This window comes from Excalfactoria chinensis, chromosome 12, assembly GCF_039878825.1.
Source record: "Excalfactoria chinensis isolate bCotChi1 chromosome 12, bCotChi1.hap2, whole genome shotgun sequence".
Lineage (NCBI taxonomy): Eukaryota > Metazoa > Chordata > Aves > Galliformes > Phasianidae > Excalfactoria > Excalfactoria chinensis.
The window spans coordinates 8,555,269-8,577,950 of NC_092836.1; the positions used below are offsets into that span (position 1 = coordinate 8,555,269).

General features: G+C 65.9%; 2 protein-coding genes across 5 annotated transcripts; both read right to left on the bottom strand.

Moving 5' to 3' along the window:
- Nucleotides 1-395: 395 nt before the first annotated feature.
- On the bottom strand, nt 396-9,455 carry LAMB2 (laminin subunit beta 2). Its single transcript, XM_072347395.1, has 32 exons — nt 9,236-9,455; nt 8,899-9,074; nt 8,691-8,826; nt 8,500-8,573; nt 8,189-8,377; nt 8,052-8,115; nt 7,329-7,531; nt 7,128-7,248; nt 6,817-7,005; nt 6,541-6,720; nt 6,361-6,473; nt 6,208-6,287; nt 5,998-6,133; nt 5,735-5,890; nt 5,518-5,645; nt 5,323-5,440; nt 5,047-5,239; nt 4,836-4,979; nt 4,515-4,746; nt 4,276-4,439; nt 3,977-4,201; nt 3,341-3,555; nt 3,164-3,260; nt 2,726-3,098; nt 2,455-2,639; nt 2,137-2,378; nt 1,869-2,072; nt 1,656-1,800; nt 1,363-1,570; nt 1,149-1,290; nt 726-1,062; nt 396-644 (listed from the first exon to the last, which is right to left on the bottom strand). The coding sequence occupies exons 1-32, from the start codon at nt 9,306-9,308 to the stop codon at nt 508-510; spliced, it is 5,379 nt and encodes a 1,792-aa protein (XP_072203496.1). The 5' UTR covers nt 9,309-9,455; the 3' UTR covers nt 396-507.
- A 132-nt stretch (nt 9,456-9,587) lies between these two features.
- Nucleotides 9,588-22,397, bottom strand: LOC140257623 (laminin subunit beta-2-like). 4 transcript variants are annotated; one of them, XM_072347050.1, is made up of 35 exons: nt 22,347-22,397; nt 20,716-20,765; nt 20,060-20,235; nt 19,851-19,974; nt 19,702-19,775; nt 19,425-19,613; nt 19,291-19,354; nt 19,011-19,213; nt 18,822-18,942; nt 18,511-18,699; nt 18,258-18,437; nt 17,853-17,965; nt 17,657-17,736; nt 17,273-17,429; nt 16,935-17,087; nt 16,699-16,857; nt 16,499-16,620; nt 15,798-15,918; nt 15,315-15,507; nt 15,000-15,143; nt 14,640-14,871; nt 14,087-14,250; nt 13,781-14,005; nt 13,483-13,697; nt 13,311-13,407; nt 12,402-12,777; nt 12,148-12,332; nt 11,596-11,825; nt 11,271-11,474; nt 10,979-11,123; nt 10,688-10,895; nt 10,473-10,614; nt 10,128-10,304; nt 9,898-10,054; nt 9,588-9,822 (listed from the first exon to the last, which is right to left on the bottom strand). In XM_072347050.1, the coding sequence occupies exons 1-35, from the start codon at nt 22,349-22,351 to the stop codon at nt 9,689-9,691; spliced, it is 5,508 nt and encodes a 1,835-aa protein (XP_072203151.1). In that variant the 5' UTR covers nt 22,352-22,397; the 3' UTR covers nt 9,588-9,688. The 4 variants fall into 4 exon arrangements, with proteins under 4 accessions (XP_072203151.1, XP_072203153.1, XP_072203152.1 ...); XM_072347052.1 differs by lacking the exon at nt 22,347-22,397 and adding an exon at nt 21,904-21,988; XM_072347051.1 differs by lacking the exon at nt 22,347-22,397 and adding an exon at nt 21,297-21,510.
- Between the last annotated feature and the right edge of the window lie 285 nt (nt 22,398-22,682).

The window sequence follows — 22,682 nt, forward strand, 5'->3', positions numbered from 1 at the left end:
CGGTCTCCGGTTCGGCCCCCCCCGCTCTTCTCCGCGCCCGGCTCGGGCCGTCGCCGCGGCAACGACGCCCGGCGGGACGGCACCGCGGCGCCGATCCGCCCCCGAGGCCGGGCCAGGGCGCGACCCAGGCGGGGCGTCTCCGTGGCGACGGGCCGGGCCTGCCGCGTCCCGCCGCGATCTCGGCCCTCCCGCGTGTCCGCCGCGTCCCACGCTCTGCTCCGTCCCACCCTGTCGGCCCCCACCGTGCCACCCCGGCACCGCCACCAGCCGGGCCCCGCGTCTGCACGGCGGCAGCGGCAGCTCCTCGCTTCGTGGCTCCCGCAGCAGCTCCCCAGCCCTACAGCCGGCCCGAGGCCAGCAGGGTGGGGACGGCAGCCATAACAGGGGGACGGGAATCTTGCTGGGTATCTTTATTCGCACGCACGGTGCCCACTGCGAGGGTTCTCTGAGCCCCCCCAACCCTAGAAGCAAGATGAGCAGGAGGGGCTGTGGGCAGCAGGGCAGCCATCACTGGCAGGTGTTGTAGATCTGGACCTGCTGGTTGATGGTGGCCAGCACCTCCCTCATCCTGGCCTCCAGCCCATCCAGCTGGGCCGCCTTGGCATCCAGCACCCGCTCGTTCCGCTCGTACGCCTCCTCCAGAGCTACGGGGAGGAAGATGGGGGGGTGGGTGAGGACAACCCCACCCCACATCCCCCCAGGCCCAACACTCTTCCCGGCCTCACCTCGCAGTTTCTGCAGCTTGCCCTGTGCATCCTGCAGCAGCCCGGCAGCCTCCTCGCGCAGCTGCTGTGCCCGGCCGCCTGCCTGCTGCGCTCCCTGTGCCCGGTGCTGTACCAGCTCCTGGGCTGCCCGGTACCGATCCCTCAGCGGCCCCTCCAGCACCTGCTTGGCCTCGCTGGCACGGTCCCGCGCGATGCCAGCTGCATCATGGGCACGTGTGGCCGCCAGGCTGTTGTTGGCACGCTTCACCTTCAGGGCGTCCGTCTGACCCTCCAGGAGACCGAGCCGCTCCATGGCAGCAGCCAGCTGCTGCTCCGCACCCAGCATCTGGGCCTGCATCTGGAGACAGCCGGAGATGGGGCGTCTCCACGGTGGGGACAGGCAACAGGGCTGCCAAGTGCCATGGCAGCAAAGGGTGCCCTTACCGTGCCGATGGTGCGTTCACTGTGCTGGATGTCAGCAGCGGTGCTGTGCAGTGCCTGCCCGGCCGTGCCCTGTGCTTGCCGCGCCTCCTCCAATGCCTGCTGCACTGCTTCAGCTGTGCCCCGCACGCCCTCTGCCCGTGCCCTGCAGCCGAGGCGGTATGGCTTCAGTGCCTCAGGCCGCAGCGAGGCTGTGTCCCCATGTCCCCAGACTCACTTGGCCCGCTGGGCATCCTGCAGCAGCTGTCCAGCCTGGCGCACGTCACCAGCCGTCTGCTCCAGGATGGCGTCCACACTGGCCAGGCTGCGCACCCGTGCCTTGATCTCCTCAGCCAGGCGGTGGATCTGGGCCGGTGATGCAGGCAGAGAGAGCTCCAGCACACGGCTGGCCACCACCTCAATGCTCTCGGGATCGGCCCCCTCCTCTGCAGGTGGAAGCCATCAGCATCACGCCCTGTGCCTTGGGGCAGAGGAAGCAGCGGGGTTAGCCCCTCTGCACACTGTACTCACGGCTCAGGAAGGCTTTGACGTGGCTGATGAGGTCCCGCAGCTCCTTATTGGAGTGCTCCACACGGGCCCTGGTCTGGTTAGCTTTGTCCAGGGCTGCCTGCGCCTGCAGCCGAGCCTCATCCGCCTTCCCCTTGGCCTCAGCCACCTGCGAGGGGCAGAGACCATCAGCACCAGCACACACAGCCACTGCCCGCTTCCACTCACGTCACACACCCTGTGGGAGAGCTGGGCCACTTCTCCAGCTGCCCGCCGCAGCTCCTCCTGTGCGTGCCGTGCGCGGTCCAGCGCACTGTCAGCCGTGGAGACGGCCCCGCCGCAGCTCAGCCCTCCGCAGCGTCGTGCCCCGTCCTCATCCCGGCAGCCGGCTCCTCCGCAGGGGCTCTCGGCGCAGGGCACATCCCCAGCAGCGCCGCACACCTGTAAGGCTGGCGGGGTTGAGCCGTTCCCAGGTGCTATACCCCACTCCCATCCCACATCCCACCTTCTTGTTGAGCGGGTGCAGGCTCAGTTCCCGCGCCCTGGCCGCCAGCTCCGTCAGCACCCTCCGGCTGGCTGCGTTCTGTCGGTTGAAGGCATCCCTCCTGCTGGCCAGGAGCTGCTCGGTGCGGTGCCGCGTGGCTGACGAAGCACTAACAGGGCTGGGTACGACACGGGTGGAAGCATCCGCTCGGTGCTCGGCATCCTGTGATTCCCAGTGGGACTGGCGGATGCTGTCAAAGGCACCTGGAGGCAGTGGAACAGCATGAGATCCCTGCGTGCCACTATGGGACGCTGCTGTGAGAACTCCAGTGCTGCCTACCAAGGAAATTGGAGGTCTTGAGGGCATGCAGCCTCTGCCCCAGCTCATGCAGGCTGTGGTTGAGGGTGCGGGCTCCACGATCCACCATGCCCAGCACATGGCTAGCATTGAAATTAGCATCCTGTGCCGCTGTCAGCTCGCTCTCCAGCCGTGTCAGCTTCTCAGTGGCCTCCCCGATCTGCTGCCTGCAAAGCAAGGAGGTGACAAACCTGCCACGCTCACAGAGCCCTGCCCCACACCCCCACAGCCGTGCCCCACACCCTGTGCTCACCGCAAGCCCTCCGTGGCACGTGTCAGGAACGTGGCAGTGGTGGCGGTGGCATTGCGAGCGGCCACTGCATCACGCACGGTGGCCAGGTTTTCCTCCAGCCGTCGGAAGGTGCTCTCAAAGGCACCGGCAGCTCCGGTGTGCCGCAGGAGGCTGGCCCGCTGTGCCAGAGCCCGAGTGCGGGAGGCCAGGTCCTGCACCACGCGGTCCCAGTCCCCAAAGCAGGGGTGGCAAGGCTGGCAGGCCGGGAAGGTGCCAGAAAAGCCCCGGGCACATTGGTCACAGCGGACGCCAGAGACACCGGGCCGGCAGTCGCAGTGCCCACTGCCACGATGGCACTGGGTGCTGGCGATGCCACGGGGGTCGCAGTCACAGGCTGTGGGGAGAAAGCAGTTAGGGTGCCTCAGGGCATGGCACAGCCCCTGCCCACCCAGCTCTCACCTCGGCACTGCAGCCGTGGGTCGCCCCAGTGCTGCTCCTGGCAGTCGGCACAGGTCCGGCCCCCAAAGCCCGGCCGACACGAGCACTGCCCTGTGAACTGAAAGACACCACATAGCCAAAGCTGGCACCTTGTTCCCACACCATCCTCTCAGCTTCCCCATCCCCGGGGCATCTCACCTGGTTGCATGCAGGTGACAATGAGTGCTGGGGGTGGCAGGCACAGGGCTCGCAGCCCTGCCCACTGCCCAGGTTCCAGAAGTTGGGGCTGCAGCGGTCACAGTTCTGCCCCTCCACGTGGGGCAGGCAGTGGCACTGCCCGCTGCGCTGGTCGCACTGGCACTGCTGCGACCCACAGGTTCTGGGATCAGTGCCCAGTGCGTTGCAGGAGCAACCTGGAAGCAGAGGGAGGCTGAGTAGGGATGTGGGTTTGGGAGGAGATGGGGTTAGGATGCAGACAGGGAAAGGGTGGGAGCAGATCAGAATGAGGATGGGGATGGGGTAAGGATTACAGTTAGGGAGGCTAGGGGTACAAGTAGGGATGGGACAGGGCAAAATGGAGAGACATGGACTGGGCAGGGATAGGATGCAGACAAGATGGAGATGGGGTAAGGACAGGTCAAAGACAGAATCAGGGAGGCTGTGAGGGTGGGAATGGGCACAAGATGAGGATGTAGCTGGGACAGAACAGGGCAGCAGTGCTGGGGATGGGCAGAGAAGGTAGCCACAGCAGAACAGGGACCTTACAGTGGTGTGCACATGGGCCCTGGCAGTGCTGGGGCAGGAGGCACGTCTAGCATGTCTGTATATACTCACGCCTACAGCTGTGCTGTATGGCATCCCCATAGTACCCAGGCTGGCACTCGGCACAGTATGGCCCTGCTGTGTTGTAGAGGCAGCGCAGGCATTGCCCTGTGCGCCGGTCACACGCCTCGGGATCTGTCATGTCGATGTTATTGTGGCACTGGCAGGGCAGGCAGCGCCCACCAGGTTGCAGAGGGTCCCCATAGTACCCGGGCGCACACTCGTCACAGCGGGGACCTGTTGGCACAAAGTTCTGTGCAGTGCCTGGGGACAGGGTTGAGGACACCGAGCAAGGCACAGCAGGCACTCACCTGTGTACCCAGGGCTGCAGTGGCAGACAACCTGCCGGGAGCGCCCATCCTGGTAGCAGGAGGCAGCAAAGTGCCGGGGGCCGCTGGGTCCGTCGGGGCAGGGGCAGGGCCGGCAGTGCTGGCCGGAGCCCAGCGCTGGGTTCCCAAAGTGCCCGGCCGCACACCTGGGGGTGTCAGCGGGGTGTTAGGGCTGACTGTAGCACTCTGCCACGCTCCAGGTGAGCGAGCACCCTGCTTACCGCTGGCACCTCTCGCCGTCCGTGTGGTCACGGCAGCGAAGGCAGCTGCCCGTGTGTGGGTCGCACTCCTCGGTGTGCCCGTTGCACCGGCAGGGCCGGCAGGTTGGGAAGCCCCAGTGGCCCGGCTGGCAGCGGTCACAGCGTGAGCCGTGGGCACCCTCACGGCAGGGGCACTGCCCTGTGACGGTGTCGCAGACAGCACTCAGCGATCCTTCACCACTGCACTGGCAGGCTGCAAGGCATCAAAGTATCTATGGGCTAAAGACCCCGGCAAGCAGGGAGCACCTCTCCCTGCATCCGTTGCTCTGGATAGGCACTCACGTCGGCACCCGCCGGGCCCGAAGCCGAAGGTTCCCAGGGAGCAGCGGTGGCAGCGCCGTCCCACGACGTTGGGCTTGCAGCGGCACTGCCCGCCCTGCGGTTGGCACTCGGCGCTGAGCGAGCCCTGTGGGTCGCAGAGGCAGGCTGCGGGCAGGACACAGTGAGCACCGGTCACCAGCAAGGGGTGTGGGGTGTGTAGGGCCATACTCACGCAGTGCCCCGTTGTGCAGGATGGCTGAGAGGCTGTGCAGGAGGCGGGAGCAGGGCTCGGCCACCGGCGACAGCACCACGGTGTGGAAATGCTGAGCGCAGCGGTACCTCTCAAAGGTCTCCCGACGTCCCATGGCAGCGGGGTCACCCCCGATGAACATTTCCATGGAGGAGTAACGGGGAAGGAGCACCAGCTGTGGGGGGTCAGCAGAATATCACCCTAATGCCACATCCCTTGTGCCCCCTGAAGCACGCAGCCCCATCCCAGAGTCCTCACCGAATCAATGAGCACGCTGGCGGTGGGGTCCTGCTGTCCTGTGGCACAGCCCAGCTCCAGGCGGATGGTGTAGGAGACGCCCTGCTCCAGGCAGATGGGACGGGGCAGCACCACATACCTGGGGACAAAGCAGAGCAAGAGGAATTGAGTGCCTCCCGTCAGCCCTGGTCAGCACAGCTGTGCTGGGACACTCACCTGGCACCAGATGGGAGGCTGGTGGAGAGCTGGTCATCGACTGGGATGGTGTTCCCACATGGGCTGCTGGCAGACACGGGGCTGGGGCGCAGCACCTGCACCCTCACCTCCTTCCAGGGCTCCGGGTGCTGCATGCAAAGAACAGGCAAAAATCACTGCACCAAGAGCCCCGCATGCCCTCTTCTGGAGGTGCAACACCCCAATCAGTGAGACTCACCTGGGGCTCGTAGCGGATGATGACATCATATTCCATGGAGAATGGCACGTCGCTCACATGAAACTCTACCCAGCCGCCCTCCTGCATGCGGGCAAAGCCTGACCCTGTCCAGGAGGCCAGGTGACCTGCATGAGGCTCACGCTCCACCACCGAGCCCTGGGAAAAGGCACAGAGATGAGATAAGACCCTGAAAGGGGCCTCGGTCGGCGTGCACCTCAGCCTCACTGCCCCCACTTGGTGCCAGGGACAGCTCTGCCCCTCACCTTGTGCAGCTGGGCATCCTCGGCCTCATAGGTGTAGTGGTCCAGGTTGATGCGATAGAAGCCGGGCTCCACCTGCTCGCATTGCCGTCCCACTATGTGGCTGCGGCACCGGCACTGCCCCGTCTCTGCGGCACACCTGGCACCACAACCACATTGTCAGCCCCCAGGGCTAAAGGACTGCCCCTTCCACTGAGCTGTGACAAAACTCACCGGTTGTCACGGGCACCTCCCACGTCGCACTCACAAGGCCGGCAGCCAGGGAGATCGTGGCTGAGAGCCCAGTGCTCGGGCTGTGGAGAGCAATGGGGTCAGCGAGCCAGCCGTGGTGCCATGGCCCTGAGCACTGTGCAGGGCTCCACTCACCAGGCACTGATCGCAGCTGCGCCCGGTCACCAGCCGCTTGCAGAGGCAGTCACCGCTGATGGGGTCACACTGGCTGCCATCGGCCATCGTGCCACGGGGGTCACACCGACACCCTGTGCACAGACAGTGGTCTGTGGTGCTGCCCGATACCACTGGGTGACCCCATACCCCAGTACGTACGCTGGCAGCCCTGTGGGTTGGCAGCACTGAGCCCGAAAAAGCCAGCTTTGCAGCGGTCGCAGCGAGGGCCCTGCACATGCTCCTTGCAGCGGCACTGCCCCGCAATCAGCCCCCGCTCCGGGTCATCCGCACCATCGCACAGCCCTCCATCCATGGTTCCCTCAGGGTCGCAGTTGCAGGCTGGAGACAGGCAGAGTCAGTGCTAGAGCTCTTGTGACAGCCCCACAACACTGGGGCCGGGTGCAGCCCTGTGTCACCCCGCGCCACAGCACCGACCTCGGCACACGGCAGGATCCCGCAGGTCTTTGCTGGGGTCCTTGTAGTAGAAGGGCTTGCAGAGGTGGCAGCGGCGGCCCATGGTGTTGTGCTGGCAGCCGTCACACACGGCCCCGCTGGTATTCCCGGTGGCCAGGAACACGGCCATGTCGAAGTGGCAGCGCCGTGAGTGCTCGTTGCAGTCGCACCCTGCGAGGACGGCACCCCTGGTACCCGACCCCGACCCACCGCACGCAGGACCCCAAGCCCCGTTGTGCAGAGCAGGACCCCACAGCCCCGCACCGTGCCAGCTGTGGGCTCGTGGCACTCACGGCGGCAGGCGTTGGTGCTGGAGCCCTCGGCCGGGCGCCAGGGCAGCTCGTGGTAGAAGTCCTCGCAGCGCTCACAGTTCAGCCCCTGCGTGTGGTGCTTGCAGACACAGCGCCCGTGAACCTGCGGGGATGGCGCAGTGAGGGGCTGCAGGACGGAGCGCTGCGTGCACCCCAATGCGGTGTGGCACTGGGGTCACCTACCATGCCATCCGCCGTGGCGGTGGCCCCGCTGAGCGGCGCACACTCCGAGGCGTGCCCGTAGCAGAAGCAGTTTCCACGCAGCACCATCTCATACAGTGCATAGTAATACTTCTCACGGATCTCCCGCCGCAAGTCCAGCAGGTTGTCCCCCAGCGTGTGCAGCTTGGTGAGGTTCACCCGCAGGTTGGTGACGCGCAGCAGCTCTGCGTAGAAAGTTCATAGTATCATAGTATCATAGTTGGCAGCTTGGTTCTGCTCACCCATACCTGCTGAACGCGGCTGTGCCCAGCTGCAGGGCACTGCACCAGGCTGTGCCACGGCTGGGCATGGACTGCTTTATGCCGGCAGTGCTGCACGGCACACGGGGCCAGCAGGACGGCTCCCCAGGGACAGCAGCTTCCCAGCAGCCGGGCCCCGCAGATTCCTCTCCTCCTGCTCCCAGCCTAAATTTAGCCTGAGCCATTAACCCACTGCATCCTGTGCTGTTCATCTGCCCACCACCGGCACCATCCCACAGGCCTATAGTCACTGCCCTGGCACTGGCATGGCCCTGTCTCCCATTGCTTGGCATTCGACGCTGCCCCACACTCATCCACACCCTGCTGTAGGGGTCTGGAAGCTCCCGGATCCAGCCCCTCAGTGGGGCTCAGCATGAAGAGACAGCAGCCAAAATAGTGACACCCAAAATAGAGCCGCGGGGCGGCAGACGGGCGGGCGACTCACCCTGGATAGCGGGGCTGTAGGGGTCGCGGATGGGGATGGCCGGGTCCAGCACGCGGTAGATCACCTGCAGGAGGGAGAAGGCTGGTGAAGGGACAGCGGGGTCCCCAAAGTGACCCTGGGTGCTGCTGGAGCCTCACCTCTCCCTCGGTGGAGGGCTCGATGTCGGAGTAGCGCGACTCGCAGATCACATCGTCGATGCGGCGCGGGGGCCCACGGGGGACGTGGGGGAAGGACGCGGCACAGTCGTAGGCGAAGTAGCGGTACACCTTCCAGCTGCGGCCAAAGTCGGCCGAGCGCTCCACCAGCATGGCTGCGGGGCGGAAGGTCTGCGGGGTACATAGAAGGAGGGGGGCACACGGCGGGATGGATGGGGGCACGTGGCAGGGTGGGGAAACACGGCAGGAAGGCAGCCGGGGTTATGGGGTCTGTGCCATCCTGCTGCGCCCACCTTGAAGGTCATGATGAGGTGGGTGAAATGGAATTCAGCCTCCAGGTCCAGCTGGATACTGACGTGCTCCACGCCTGGGGGGGACACCCGTGTGATTCCAGCCTTGGCCACAGCAGCACAAGGCTGAGTCACGGCTTCCTCAGTGTGGGAGGATGGGAAGAGCAGCCCCCCAGGGATGCCCTATTGCTCACCGTTCTCCGCCTGCCACCAGGCCTTCTTGGGACGGGGGGCAAAGGTGGTCAGCACGTTCTCAATGCGGTGGCTGTCGGTATTGCTGCGGGCGTCGTAGGGTCTCCTCGAGTCACAGACGAAACACTTCTTCTCCTCCTGCGGGAGGGGACTCGACGGTCACCCCACCCCACCGCATCCCCGTCCCCATCCCCCTGTCCCCCGCCTCACCTGGAGGTGGCTGACGATGCAGTAGGGTTGGGGCCGCCGCAGCCCGCAGGTGGAGGAGGCGCTGAGCCGCGGGGCTCTCCCCACCAGGAGGTCCCCGGTGGCCGGGTAGCAGCTGCCGCGGGCGCAGCCCTGGGGGGCGTCGGGAGAAGAAGCGGCCCACGCGGCCCCTCCCGGCCCTGCGTGGGCAGCGGGTGGATGAGGCCGGACCCCACGCGGAGCTCCGTTCCCGTCCCGCGCAGCCCCGGAGCGGGGGCCCTTCCGCGATCCGCCCGGAAATGCCCCGCGGGGCCCGGACCCCAACCCGAGGGCGTTCCGCGAGTGGGCGCCGCGCACTTACCGGGCAGAAGCGGGACCAGGAGGGAGGGGAGGAGGAAAAGGAGCGGGGGGAGGAAGGCTGCGGAGCCGCGCATTGCGGCGGGGCGCGGGACTCGGGGTGCAGGTGCCGCCGCGTGGGGTCCGGTCTCGCGTGGGTGGGCGCGCGTTGCAGGGGGGGGTGGGTTCCCTCCCGCCTCCCCTCCGCAAAGTTGTGGCGCCGCTCGGGGCTGCGCGGAACTCGCGGGGCGGTCCCTTCGCACGGCGGCCCACGCCGGGCCGGGAAGGGCCAGCACCGCCCCGCCGGAGGCCGGGGGTACCGCGGGGGGACGCGCGGGGCTCGGCCACGCGTGACAGTGAGAGGCCGGACACGGGCAGCCGCTGCTCAGCGCTTTATTTGCAGGCGGGGCCGCGCTACAGACACCCCGCGGGTTTGTTCCGCGCCGCGCGGGGCCGCGTCCCGAGCGGGTCGAACTCCCTAGCAGGTGGCGTACGCGTTGGCTCGCTCGCGGATCTCCTGCAGCAGCCCCGACACCTGCCGCTCCAGCGCCTGCAGCCGCGTCGCCTTGGCCGCCATCGCCTGCTCGTTGGCCCCGAAGTGCTGCTCCAGCTCTGCGGGACGGCACGGGGCACGGGGTGGGCTGCGGGCGCCGAGCGGGCGGCCCCCGTCCCACGGCCGCTCCTTACCTTCCAGCCGCTTCTTGCTGCTGTTGGCTTTATCCAGCAGGTCCCTGGCCTCGGCCGTCAGCCGTGTCACACGCTGCAGGGCCCCGCCGGCCACCCCTGCCATCCCGCTCACCCGGCCCTTGAGCATCACGTAGCGCTGAGTCACATGCGCCAGGTCCTGGGGGCACACGGCACGGTGAGGCCGAGCTCCCCGCATCACCCCCCCCACCCGCTGCGAGGCCGGGGCTCACCTGGCTGAGCGTCCTGGAGGCGGCGGTGGCACGCTGCGCCCCATCATGGGCATCCTGCGCCAGGCGCCGGGCGTCCCGTCCGCGCTGCTGCAGGGCGGTGACACGCTGTGCCAGCTCACGCAGCCGCCGCTGCAGCCGTGACTCCTTCCCCTGCAGCGCCTGCAGCTTGCGCTCCGCCTGGGTGCATGGGGCAGAGGTGGTGGGTGGGCATCGTGTGCCCGTCGGGTACCCATGGCGTGACCACGCCATGCCCATAGGAGGCTTTGCTCTCCTTGTGTGCCCACTCCGTTACCCACAGGGCCCAGGGGGTGTGCCAGGGTCCCCATCTCCGACATCACCTCTCACCTCCCTGGCTTTGACCTCAGCAGCCCGGATGCTATCCTTGGCGCTCTGCAGGGTGCTCCCAGTCGCCATCACCTGTGCCCGTGCCACCTGCAGCGCCATCTGCGTCCCTGCCAGCTCATCCCTCACGCCTTCCGCTCGCTCCCTGTGGTGATACAGACATCTCCAGCCATGCTCAGGGCCCTGTCACCCTCCCCATCCAGCACGTTGCCACTCGCCTGGCATCCTGTCCCTGTGCCAACAGCTCCTGTGCAGCCTCCAGCCCCTGCGCCGTGCCATTGAGCACTGCATCCACCCCATCCAGCTGGCTGATGCTCTCCTGCATCTCCTGCAGCAGCTCCTGGATGCGTGCAGGGCTGCTGGGCAGGGAGATGTTCAGCACCTGCCGTGCCACCAGCTCAATGCTGCCTGGATCTGCTCCCTCCTCTGCAGGACATTGGAGCAGGGTGAGCTCAGGGCGGGCACAACACCCCGTACCATGCCCAGTGCCCACACACTGCCGGCCCTACCTGACAGGAAGGCTTTGATGCGGTGGATGAAGTCCCTCAGCTGCGCTGTCGCCTTCTCTGTGCGGCTGCGGGCAGCCTGTGAACGTTCCAAGGCCTCCTCTGCACGGCTGCGGGCGCCCCGCGCCAGGTCCTGCACCTCCTGCATCTGGGGTGTAACCAAGGGGCACCAAGGGGTTTACAGTTGGGATGTGCAAGGGGCCGTAACTGAGCCAGAAGTGAGCACAGGGATGATGTTCAAATGGGCACAAAGGGCCACGTGTGGGAACACAGCACATGGGGACACTGTTCCTACCTTCTGTGTCACAGCACTCAGCTGTCCCAGGGCCACCTCCAGCTGCTGTGAGGCATTGCGGGTGCTGCTCAGGGCTTGATCTGACACAGGCAGGGCCCCCATGCACCCCACACCCCCGCAGTGCCGCATCCCCGTGCTGTCCCGGCACAGAGCTCCTCCACACAGTGATTCTGCACAGCTCCGGTCTCCAGGAGCTCCACAAATCTGCAGAGACCCAAAAGGTGGAGCCTGAATGGGCAGACCCAGCTGGCTCAAGGGCAAAGCAGCCCATGCGTCACCCATGATGTGTTCACCCTGAGCCCCTTTTTCCCCGTCCCACTCTCACCTTCTCATTGATCCCGGCCACGCTGAGCCCTGACACCCGTTTCTGTGCCTCCCGCAGGGATTTCCGCTGTGCGGCCGTGCTCCGGCGGAACGCATCGCCCCGCTGCTGCAGTACCTGCTCAGCTGCCAGCTGCGTGGCCCGTGCTGCACTCAGCTCACCTGCTGTGCCATTGGCCACCACCTCCGCCTGCCGTGAGTCCCGTGCTGCCGCCACGATGCTGCGGTATGACTCTGCAGGTACACAGTGTCCCTCCAGTCCCACCACATCCCAGCATCCTGTTATGGCTCCAGGATCAGCCATGTCCCTCATGTCTCCATGTCCCCACGAGCTCCCCATGTCCCAGGATCTCCCTAAGTATTTACTGTCTCTCCATGCTCAGAGTCCCACCACTCCCCTAAGGTCCCTCTATTCCTAGCACCCCCCACTTCCCCAGAGTCCCGCCACACACCCAGCATCTGGGCACAGCTCTCCCAGCCCCCACTACACACCCAGTATCAAGGCATGGCTCTCCCAGCCCCTATACCCCCCAAAGCCCTCACTGGACGCCCTTACCCCTGAACCCTGCTGCTGTCACGGTGCCAAGGACAGCTTGCAGATGGGAGGTGGTTTGGTTGAGCCCACCCAACTCATGGCTCAGCCTGGCCAGCCGGCCGTGGTGCAGCGCATCATCCTGCTCCAGCTGATCCACGTGTTGCTCCAGCTCTTGAAGCCTCTTCCAGAAGTTGTCCAGCTCTGTCCTATGGGGCAGAGAGCTCTCAAATACCTCTGGATGCATAAAACCCCCCAAGCCCACTGTGTGCACTTGCCTGGTGCCATCCAGCTGCCCGGCCAGCTCCTGCAGGAGGGGGCTACTGGGGCTGCTCCCCTCACCCAGCAGCCGCTCTGCATGCTTCAGGGCCTCCTCTAGTGCTCGCAGGCGGGGGCTGAGTGGGGCTGCAGACCCTCCTTCGCGCAGTGCCTGTACCCGTGCCCCAAGGTGCTGCAGCCCATCCTGCAGGCTGCCCAGCGCCGCATCCCAGCGCCCAAAGCAAGGGTGGCATGGAGAGCAGTGAGGGAAGGCGGTCTGGTAGCCCCGCTGGCAGCGGTCACAGCGCAGCCCTCCAAAGCCTGGCCGGCACTGGCACTGCCCACTGGCTCGGTCACACTGTGGGCTCTCGGCACCCAGCGGCTCACACTCGCAGGCTGTAGAGATGGGAATTGTCACAGCCTGGTCCCTCCAGAGGCCCCTGTGTCCTCAGAGTGGCACTGTGTCTCCTGGGTCACCCATGGTTCCAGGTCCCATCACATACCTAGAGTCCCAGAGACTCACCCTGTCCCCATCCCATGTCCCTGGCATCCCACCATGTCCTCAGCATCACACTATGGCTCCAGGTTCATCCCTATTGCCAGGGTCCCACCACATCCCCACGAGCTCATTACGTCCCCAAGCTCCTTCACATCCACAGGATCCTCTCCATGTTCCCAGGAATCCCCATGTAGCCAAAATCTCACCCTATGTCCCCAGGACTCTCTATGTCCCCAGGACCCCTGTGTCCCCAAGCTCTGTGTCCCCAAGACTCCTCCTTCCCCAAGATTCCCATATTCCCAGGAAACCCCCATGTACCCCAAATCTCAACCCTTGTCCCAAGGGCAGCCTGTATCCCCAAGACTCCTCTTTCCCCAGGGTCCCCATGTCCCCATGCACTCCACTGCCAGTCCCTGTGCCATGCTCTCACCTCGGCACTGCAGCTCGGGGTCTCCCCAGTGATACTCCTGGCACTGGGAACAGACACGGCCACCAAAGCCGGGGTGGCAGCGGCACTGCCCCGTGACCTGCAGTGAGAGCAAGGTGCTCAGCCCACCCATTCTCACCACTGGAGGATGCAGGACTCACGCTGGGATGCTCACCTCGTCGCAAGCAGGGTGTGTGGCGTGCATGGGATGGCATCCACAAGGCTGACAGCCCCCCGCTCCTCCCAGGTTCCAGAAGTTGGGCGCACAGCGGTCGCAGCTCCTGCCCACCACATTGGCTCTGCAGGCGCAGGCTCCCGTGGCGCGGTCACAGCTGCAGGTGCCAGCAGTGCAGTGGGCAGACAGCGTTCCCCGCGGGTCACAGCTACAGCCTGTGGGTGGTGGGCAGCCACGTGGGGCTCAGCCCCGTGCCACCCCAAAGCCCCGCGTGCCCACAGCCCCTGCTCCAACTCACGGCGGCAGCTGCGCTGCAGGGCATTGCCGAAATAGCCGGGCTGGCACTGGGCGCAGCGGGGCCCGGCGGTGTGGTACAGGCAGCGGCGGCAGTGCCCTGTGTGCGGGTCACAGGCCCCCGGGTCGCTGGTGTCAATGTTGTTGTTGCACTGGCAGGGCCGGCACACCCCTCCCTCCACCTCCGGCATCCCAAAGTAGCCCGGAGAGCAGCGGTCGCAGCGGGGCCCTGTGTGGACATGGGGTGTGGGTGATGGAACCTCAGCCCCCTTGCTGGGCTTCTGCAGCGTGGTGCCTGTCTGCCCCTCACCGGCGTATCCAGGCGCACAGAGACACACGATGTGGTGGGTCTCCTCGTCGGCATGGCAGGCGCTGCCGTGGTAGTGCCGCGTGCCGGGGTAGCCGGGGCAGGGACAGGGGCGGCACTGCTGCCCTGAGCCCAGCACTGGGTCTCCGTAGTAACCGTCCTGGCACCTGCAAGGGCAGGAGTGAGGTCTCAGATGTCCATCCCATCTATTTCATCAAATCTCATCCCATCCCATTAATCCTAACTCGTCCCATCCAGTTCCACCATCCCATTTTATTCCATCTCATTCCATATTGTCTTATCCCATCCCATTGCAATCTACCCTACTCTATCCTATACCATCTCATCACATCTTATCTCATTCCATCCATCTACTCTAACCCCACCCAATCCCATTCCATCTCATCTTTTCTCACCCCATCCCATCTCATACAATCTAAACCAGTTCAATCCCATTCACCCCATCCCACCCCATTTCACCCCACCTCCTCAGTGCTGTAAGGATCATGCCATGCCATGCCATGCCACACCAAGCTGTTCCAGCAGCAGTGCTCACCTCTCGCAGTGCCGGCCGGTGGTGTGGTCACGGCAGTGCAGGCAGCTGCCCGTCCGCAGGTCGCACTCCTCGGCGTGCCCATTGCACTGGCAGGGCCTGCAGCTGGGGAAGCCCCAGTGGCCTGGCTGGCAGCGGTCACATTGCCGGCCCACGATGCCTGGCTGGCACCAGCACTGCCCACTGCCCGCATCACACAGCTGGGACACGGAGCCCTCCGGGGAGCAGGCGCAGGCTGTGGAATGGCATGGCTCAAGTCAGGGTGACCTCAAGCCAGAGAACAACCATCCCGGTGGGATGGACAGACAGACAGAGGCATCCCACTCCAGCATGCCTGATGCGCCAGCAGACCCCGCTACTCACGGCTGCAGCCCATGGGTCCGAAGCCATAGCTGCCGGCTGCACAGCGGTCACAGCGGCGGCCGAGGACGTGGGGCTTGCACTCACACTGCCCTGACAGCACCTGGCACACGCTGCTGCGGGAGCCCTGCGGGTCGCACTGGCAGGCTGCAGGGTAGCAGGGGTGTGTATGGGATGGGGATGCCATGCCACACGCCGTCCCTTGCCCTCTCCCGCACCAGCCACTATCCAGCCTTGCTGCGCTGAGCATGGCTGTACCGTAGCCCACTCACCCACCCACCCGCTCACGGCCCCTCATCCCTGCAGCCCCCAACTCACGCAGAGCTCCGTCATGCAGCATGGCTGAGACGCTGCAGATCAGGCGGGCGCAGGCCTCGGCCAGGGTGTGCGGTGGGGCCATATGGAAAGCCTCCAGGCATCGGTAGCGCTCCAGCTCCTCCAGCCGCTGCACCGCCTCCGCTGCTGCCCCGTGGAAGCCCGGCAGCTCTGGCACACGCGGCAGCAGCACCAGCTGTGGGGCAGGGGGAGGTGGTGGGGCTGTCCCCGAACCAGTCCCAACTCCATCAAGATCCCCAGCCCCACTGACATCTCCATTCACATGCATGGCCCCATCCCATCAACATCTCTGTCCTCATTCCCTGCCCCAGACCTGGCTGCAACACCAATCCTATTGCCGTCTCCATCTATATCCCCTTCATCTCTCTCTCCACCCCGTCCCATTTCTGTCCACCACCATACATGTGGTTGGCCCACCCGTGCCCCTCTCCCCATCAGGTGTGGGATGTGTTGGGACCCCCTTACTGAGTCAATAAGGATGAAGGCACTGGGGTGGCGTTGGGTGACGCCAGCCCTCTGCAGCCGCACAGTTACTTCATATGGGGTGCTGGGCTCGAAGCAGAAGGGCCGGGACAGCAGCACATACCTGTTGAAAGGAAGGCATCGAGGCACGGGGAGATGGCCAGAAGAATGCAGCAGGACCTGGCCACCTTCATCACCCTGATTCCCTGACCTGTGTGGTAGGACTATCTTCCTTCTCATACCAGTCACATCCCAATGCCCATCCCTCAGTTCTGGAAGTGTGGCAGTGTTGTCCATCTCCCTGTCCTGATCCTATCTTCATCCTCATCCCCCTTCTATCCCACCCCATTCCCAGTTCCATCCTCATTCCATCTCTTTATTTCATCCCATCACATCCTCTCAGGCACATCTCCACCTTTATCCTATCTGCATTCCCATTCTTATCTCTGTGCCCAGTCTCATCCCCATCCCCAAACTCATGTTCATTCTCAAGCCCAACCTGTCTACACCCCATCCCTATTCTCATTCCTATCTCAGTCTTCAACCCAATCCCATCCCCATCCATATCCCCAACCTCCTCCCTCTCCCCATCCCACCCCATCCACATCTCCATCTCCTTTCCACCCCTACTTCATTCCCAATCTAATCCCATCCCACCTCTTCCCCGTCTCCATCCTCATCCAATGCCTCCCACCCCATCCCACCTCTGGCTGTGGGGCAGGCCTTCACGGTACATCTGCTCGGAGGGCAGCAGGTTCCCACAGCGGGGGCTGGTGGGCAGCGCCCTGGAGCTGACGCTCACCACAGCCTCCCAGTCCTCAGTTGACTGCAATGGGATGCAAGATCCATCAGCACCAACAGTGCCACATGGTGCACACCAGGGTCATCCCACAGCCGCTCTCACCTCAGGCTCATAACGCAGCAGCAGCTCGTACTCCATGGGGTAGGGCACGTTGTCCACGCGGAATGTCAGCCCGGCCCCATCCCGCACACGGGCAAACCCAAGTCCAGTCCACGTCACCATGCGCCCGGCCCCATCCCGCAGCACCGGCTCCACATCAGGCTGGGCACAGCATCGCATGGCTCAGCCCCAGCCCAAGGCTGTGCCCTGCTGTGCCCCCTCCTCACCCTGGCTCTCACCTTGGGGGGCCGCTGGTTGCTGTGGTGTGGGGCTGTGCGGGGCTGGGGGGCACGGGGAGGGCTGCGCTGGGGCCGAGCACGTGCCTTCCGCCCTGCTGGGTCCCCATTGCGGTGCTGGGGGCAGTCCTGGGGCACCTCTGCACGCACGGCGCCCTGCAGGGATGGGGACAGCCATGCATGGGAATGGCCATGCATGGAGCATGGGGACGGCCATGCACAGGGATAGCCATGCATGGAGCATGGGGACAGCCATGCATGGGGATGGCCATGCATGGAGCATGGGGATGGCCATACAGAAGGCATGGGGCATCGTGGCAGCCCAGGCTGGGGACACTCACTGGGAGCTGGGGGTGGCTGGGCCCGTGGCCTGTGGCTTGCTCAGCCTCGTAGGTGTAGTGGTCAAGGGGTGCACAGAAGAAGCCAGGCTGCACCTGGTCACACTGCCGGCCCATGAGGTGGGGGCGGCAGGGACAGGCCCCGTCCTCCATGGAGCACCTGGGGAATTGCCCTCATCCATCTTTCTGTCCAGCTGTGCCTCACCCGCATCCCTCCCCATCCCCATCCATCCACCTCCAGGCACAGAGACCACCCCCATTTCCACACCAGTCTGTCTTCACTGTAAAGCCCTGTCCCCATCCCTCCAGCAATGGCCCCATCACTCCCTGTCCCCACCCCCATCCCTGTGTCCCAGTGCCCTGCTGGGCAGTACTGTGGGGCCTCACCGGTTGCTGTAGGCTCCCCCAAAGTCACAGGAGCAGGGCCGGCAGCCCCCTACATCATAGCTCAGGCCCCAGAACTCAGGCTGCAGTAAAATGGGAGAGATGGGGAGTAGGTGTGGGGCCAACCCAGCCCCGGGGCATGCTGTGGGGCTGGGGAGAGCCAAGGCAATAGAGCACAGTGTGGGGCTGGGGCACTTACCACGCACTGGCTGCAGGAGCGCCCGGCCACAAAGCGCTTGCAGTAGCAGTCCCCGCTGATGGGATCACAGGGGGAGCTGCCCGCCACCGTGCCCCGTGGGTCACACCGGCACGCTGCCCAGCGCACAAACACACACACACAGTGGGCTGCCACGCAGCACTGCCACCCACCACAGCCCCCAGTGCACCCAGTGATGTGCTATCTGCAGCTCCACGGCCCTCCCTCCTTGCCCCATGACCTTCAGTCCCTGTTGCACTATTGTTCATCCCCCTTTCCCTTACCCTCCCTCATCCCCACTCCTCCACCCATATTCCCCCATTCCCATCCCCGTCACTACGTCACCACATCTGTCCCCACACAAACCCTCCATCCCCACAGCCCATGTCCAACCCAGCCCCAACTCACGCTGGCAGCCCTGAGGGTCTCCCTGGCTGAGGCCATAGGCTCCGTGCTGGCAGCGGTCGCATCGTGGCCCAGCCACATTCTCCTTGCAGCGGCACTGCCCCGCGATCATGCCCAGCGCCACGTCCGTGTGGGCATCGCAGGCGCCGCCATCCAGCGATCCCGCCGGGTCACAGTCACACGCTGCGGGGACATCAGTGCAGCTGGGGCAGGTGGCAGTGGGGGACACGGGGTCGTGGGCAAGGGGGGCACTCACGGACACAGGCGGTGGGAGCGCGGATATCGGAGCGCGGGTGCCGGTAGTAGAAGGGCTTGCAGAGGTGGCAGCGGCGGCCCATGGTGTTGTGCTGGCAGCCGTCACACACGGCCCCGCTGGTATTCCCGGTGGCCAGGAACACGGCCATGTCAAAGTGGCAGCGCCGTGAGTGCTCGTTGCAGTCGCACCCTGCAAGGACGGCACCCCTGGTACCCGACCCCGACCCACCGCACGCAGGACCCCAAGCCCCGTTGTGCAGAGCAGGACCCCACAGCCCCGCGCCGTGCCAGCTGTGGGCTCGTGGCACTCACGGCGGCAGGCGTTGGTGCTGGAGCCCTCGGCCGGGCGCCAGGGCAGCTCGTGGTAGAAGTCCTCGCAGCGCTCACAGTTCAGCCCCTGCGTGTGGTGCTTGCAGACACAGCGCCCGTGGATCTGGGAGAGAGCACCTGGATCAGCCCAGGCAGTCACCCTGTGCCACACCGTGCCTTGCCGCATCTCACCATGCCAGGGACAGATGGCGGAGCACCAGGAGCAGGGGCACACTCGGCAGCGTGGCCGTGGCAGAAGCAGCTCCCACGCATCACCAGCTCATCCACAGCATAGTAGTATTTGTGCAGCACCTCCCGCCGCGAGTCCAGCAGGTTGTCCCCCAGCGTGTGCAGCTTGGTGAGGTTCACCCGCAGGTTGGTGACGCGCAGCAGCTCTGGGTAGCACAGGTGGCATTGTCAGTGCTCACAGTGCTGCCCCACAGCGGCGCATCCCATCCCGACGGACACTCACCCTGGATGTCGGGGCTGTAAGGGTCTGCCACTGGGATGGAGGGGTCCAGCACCTTGAAGATGACCTGGAGGTGGATGCAGCGTGTCAGCGCATTCCCCAGCCCCGATCTCCTCACCCCACCCAGCCGTACACACCTCGCCGTGGCTGGAGGGCTCGATCTCAGAGTAGCGCTGCTCACACAGCACCTCGCCGATGTGCCCCGAGGGATGCGTGGGGACGCCGGGGAACAGCTTGGAGCAGTTGTAGGCGAAGTAGCGGTACACCTTCCAGCTGCGGCCAGAGTCGGCCGAGCGCTCCACCAGCATGGCTGCGGGGCGGAAGGTCTGCGGGGCACACAGTCAGGTGGGGGCACACGGTGGGGTAGGGACCGGTGGGTCATGGGGTCCATCCCACTGTGCTCCGTGCACCCACCTTGAACTTCATGATGAGGTGCGTGAAGTGGAACTCGCCCTCCAGGTCCAGCTGGATGCTGACGCGCTCCACGCCTGCAGGGATGGATGGTGTTGGCTGAGGCACGCAGCCCACGTGGGGACACACGCACGGAGCGGCCATGCTCTCACCATTCTCCGACTGCCACCAGCTCCTCTCGCTGTGGGGGCCGTGCAGGTAGATGACGTTCTCAATGCGGTGGCTCTCACGCAGGGCCGGGCTTCGTGAGTCGCACGTGAAGCATTTCTCAGAGTCCTGCATGGGGAGCATCAATCACCGTGGTGGCTGCAGCGGCACACTGTGCCATGCTGTGCCGTGCTGTGCCGTGCCGTAGGCTCACCTGGAGGTGGCTGACGATGCAGTACTCCTGGGGCCCCTGCAGCCCGCAGGTGGACGAGGCGCTGAGCTGCTGGGCTCTCCCCACCAGCAGGTTGCCGGTGGCCGGGTAGCAGCTGCCGCGGGCGCAGCCCTGGGATGGATCCGGCTCTTCCCAGCCCCCTGACGCTGACACCCCCGCTGCACAGAGCGCAGGGGCTGGGGGGGCTGCGCCACAAACCCACACCCCATAGCCCTGTGCTACCCCACCCCCATCCTGCGCCACCCCCACATCCTGACCCACTGATGCAGCATGAAGCTCCGTGACCCGGAAAGGTGCCGGCAGTGCGGCTGTGGCCTCGTGACCGGGGGGCAGGGAAAGGGCTGGGAGGGCAGCGACAGTAAGTGGGGCGCTGGGCTGGGGGCTGCTGGCAGGAGGGGATGGGGAGGGGCAGTGTGGGTGCTGCGGGCACCCGGCTCATGGAGTGGTGCCAGGGGGAGCCGGGAGCCAGGTCAGGTGCTTGTTAATCCTACAGGGCTCAGTGCAGCCTGGATTCCTGGCTGGGATTTGCAGTGCCTGGACACTCACTGCATCAACACGGCCCTGCGACCCACAGCCCCCACACGGGTCAGCAGTCCTGGGGGCACTGCAGCCCCTGGCACTGTGGGAGCAGCACTTACCCAGGAGGAGAGAGAGCACCAGGACATCCATGGGCAGCCACGAGCCCTGCCTGTGGGGCACAGACATGGGGCTGCAGCGTGGGGCAGCACTGCCCGGGCCCCTCCCAGCCCCACACACGCATCACCCATCTCTCAGCCGCATCCCCAGCCCCACGGCTGCGTCCCCAAACTCCATCCTGTAGCCTCCGTGTCCGCCTCCTACACCGGTGTCCCCATTGGGTCCCAGGGACACCTGGAGACGAGAGCCAGCAGTGCTGGAGCAGGCCAGGAAAGGACATCCTGCAGCTGGCCAGGGTCCTGCTGTTAAATTTAGGCTCTTGCTGCCTGTTGCGCTCCCTTCTCTGCCGTCACCGCCTCTTTCCAACCTTGCAGTCGCCGCTGGATCAAAGCCTGACCCCGCGCCGCCCCATCCCGGCCTTCCTGTCCCCGCGTGCGGCCACCCAGTGCTGGGGGACGCCATGCGCCCATCCCGGCCGGATGCCCGCGCTCTGCCCGGCTCCGGTCCCACTCAACGCTGTGCCAACGGGTGGGAGAGGCAAGGCCGAGCGCTCCCCCAGCCCCGACCCCCGGCCCGGCGGTACCTGGGTGGTGCGGCGATGTCGCGAGGCCGGAGGTGAGAGCCCACCGCCCCGATCCGGGCGTGCAGAACTGAGCCGAAGCGATGGGAAAGCAGGCGGCCGGCCGGCCTCCCCCCCCCCGCACGCACACAGACACACACGATTCTTATTCAAATGCGCTGCCCACTGAATGGGACGGCGGTCTCCAGGCTACGGGAATGTCACCGCCGATTCCTTCTGCCTGGAGGCCCTCACTGCCCGCCCGTGCGGCTAAGGGGCCAGCTTCGGCCGCACAGCCGGGCGTCGGCAGCACGGGCACGCCCCGGTGCCGACAAAGGCGCCTCGAGAGGCTGCCGGCTCGGCCTCCGCGGGGCTCAGCCGAGGCTCCATAACCTCCTCCTGGGGATGCCGCCGGGCCGTGCTGGTGTCTGCAGGCACACGGAGCTCCCCGCCGACGCGGGGCTCGCTGCGCAAAGTCCGACCCGCACCCACCCTGAGGAGCGCCCGGCGGCTGCGGGAGGATGCAGCCCCTCTCCACGAGGACCCCGTTCCCCACGCACCGTGCCGCGACCAATGCCCACGCGCAGCCGCGAGGCCACGCCGCGCCCCGGGGCCCCGCAGCCTCTCCTACCTGCGCACGTGGGGCCGGCGGGCCGGGCAGGTGGCCGTGCCCTCTGGGGGCCGAGAGCGGAGCCGGCACGGCCCTGCTGCGCTCGGCCGCTGGTTCCTGGAGGAGGGCAGCCGGCGCCTGTCTCCTCCTCCGAGCGCCGTGCCAGGGAGGGAGGGCCCTGCCTGCGCCGAGGTGCAGCAAGGTGAGGCGCAGGCGGAGTGCTGGGCGGCGGTGGCCGACGAACAGCACAGCACGGCACAGCACAGTACAGCACAGCCGTGCCCGGCACCGTCAGCACACGCCACGGCTGGGACTGGCCGTGCAGCGCCTGGGCACCCCGCGCCCACACGGGGCACGTCTCCAGGAGCACAACGTGGGCCCGGGGCTGCGCGCTTCCCCGCACCTCCCCGCACGACGAATCGTGCTCCGCGGGTGCTGCCGTGCCCTAAACCGGCCCCACTTACCCCATGCCCAGCGGCGCTGCCTGGGATCCCCGAGACTGCTGGAGCCCAACAAAGTCCTCACTGTCACACGGTGCCTTTTATTAGCCAAGGCTGAAGGAAGGAAGAGGACCCGCGTGCTTGCACCAAGGCCGTGCTCTGGCTGCATGCCGCCGAGCAGGGAGGCAGGAAGGTAACAAAGCCCCGAGGGCCCGGCAGCACTCAACATGTCCCAGTGCAGCTCATCCCTACACCTCGGCTGGGCGAGGGATGCCGGGGCTCAGGGCGGGGTGGATGTGCAGCCCCGTGGCCAGGCACTGCGCAGGGGAAGCCCGGAGGAAGGGAAGGGCCGCGCTCAGC

Excerpts from the sequence above, each read along its gene's own strand:
- LOC140257623 (XM_072347050.1), bottom strand. Across the intron at positions 16,858-16,934 it reads GCAACCAGCGGCCCCCCAAG|CCTGATGTGGAGCCGGTGCT; the intron begins GTGAGAGCCAGG and ends TGCTGTGCCCAG. Across the intron at positions 9,823-9,897 it reads CAGCAAGAAGCGGCTGGAAG|AGCTGGAGCAGCACTTCGGG; the intron begins GTAAGGAGCGGC and ends GCCGTCCCGCAG.
- LAMB2 (XM_072347395.1), bottom strand. The coding sequence starts at position 9,308 with ATGCGCGGCTCCGCAGCCTTCCTCCCCCCGCTCCTTTTCCTCCTCCCC. Across the intron at positions 4,202-4,275 it reads CTGCAGCCCTGGGTACACAG|GTCCCCGCTGTGACGAGTGT; the intron begins GTGAGTGCCTGC and ends TTGTGCCAACAG. Across the intron at positions 1,801-1,868 it reads TGGCCCAGCTCTCCCACAGG|GTGGCTGAGGCCAAGGGGAA; the intron begins GTGTGTGACGTG and ends TGCCCCTCGCAG.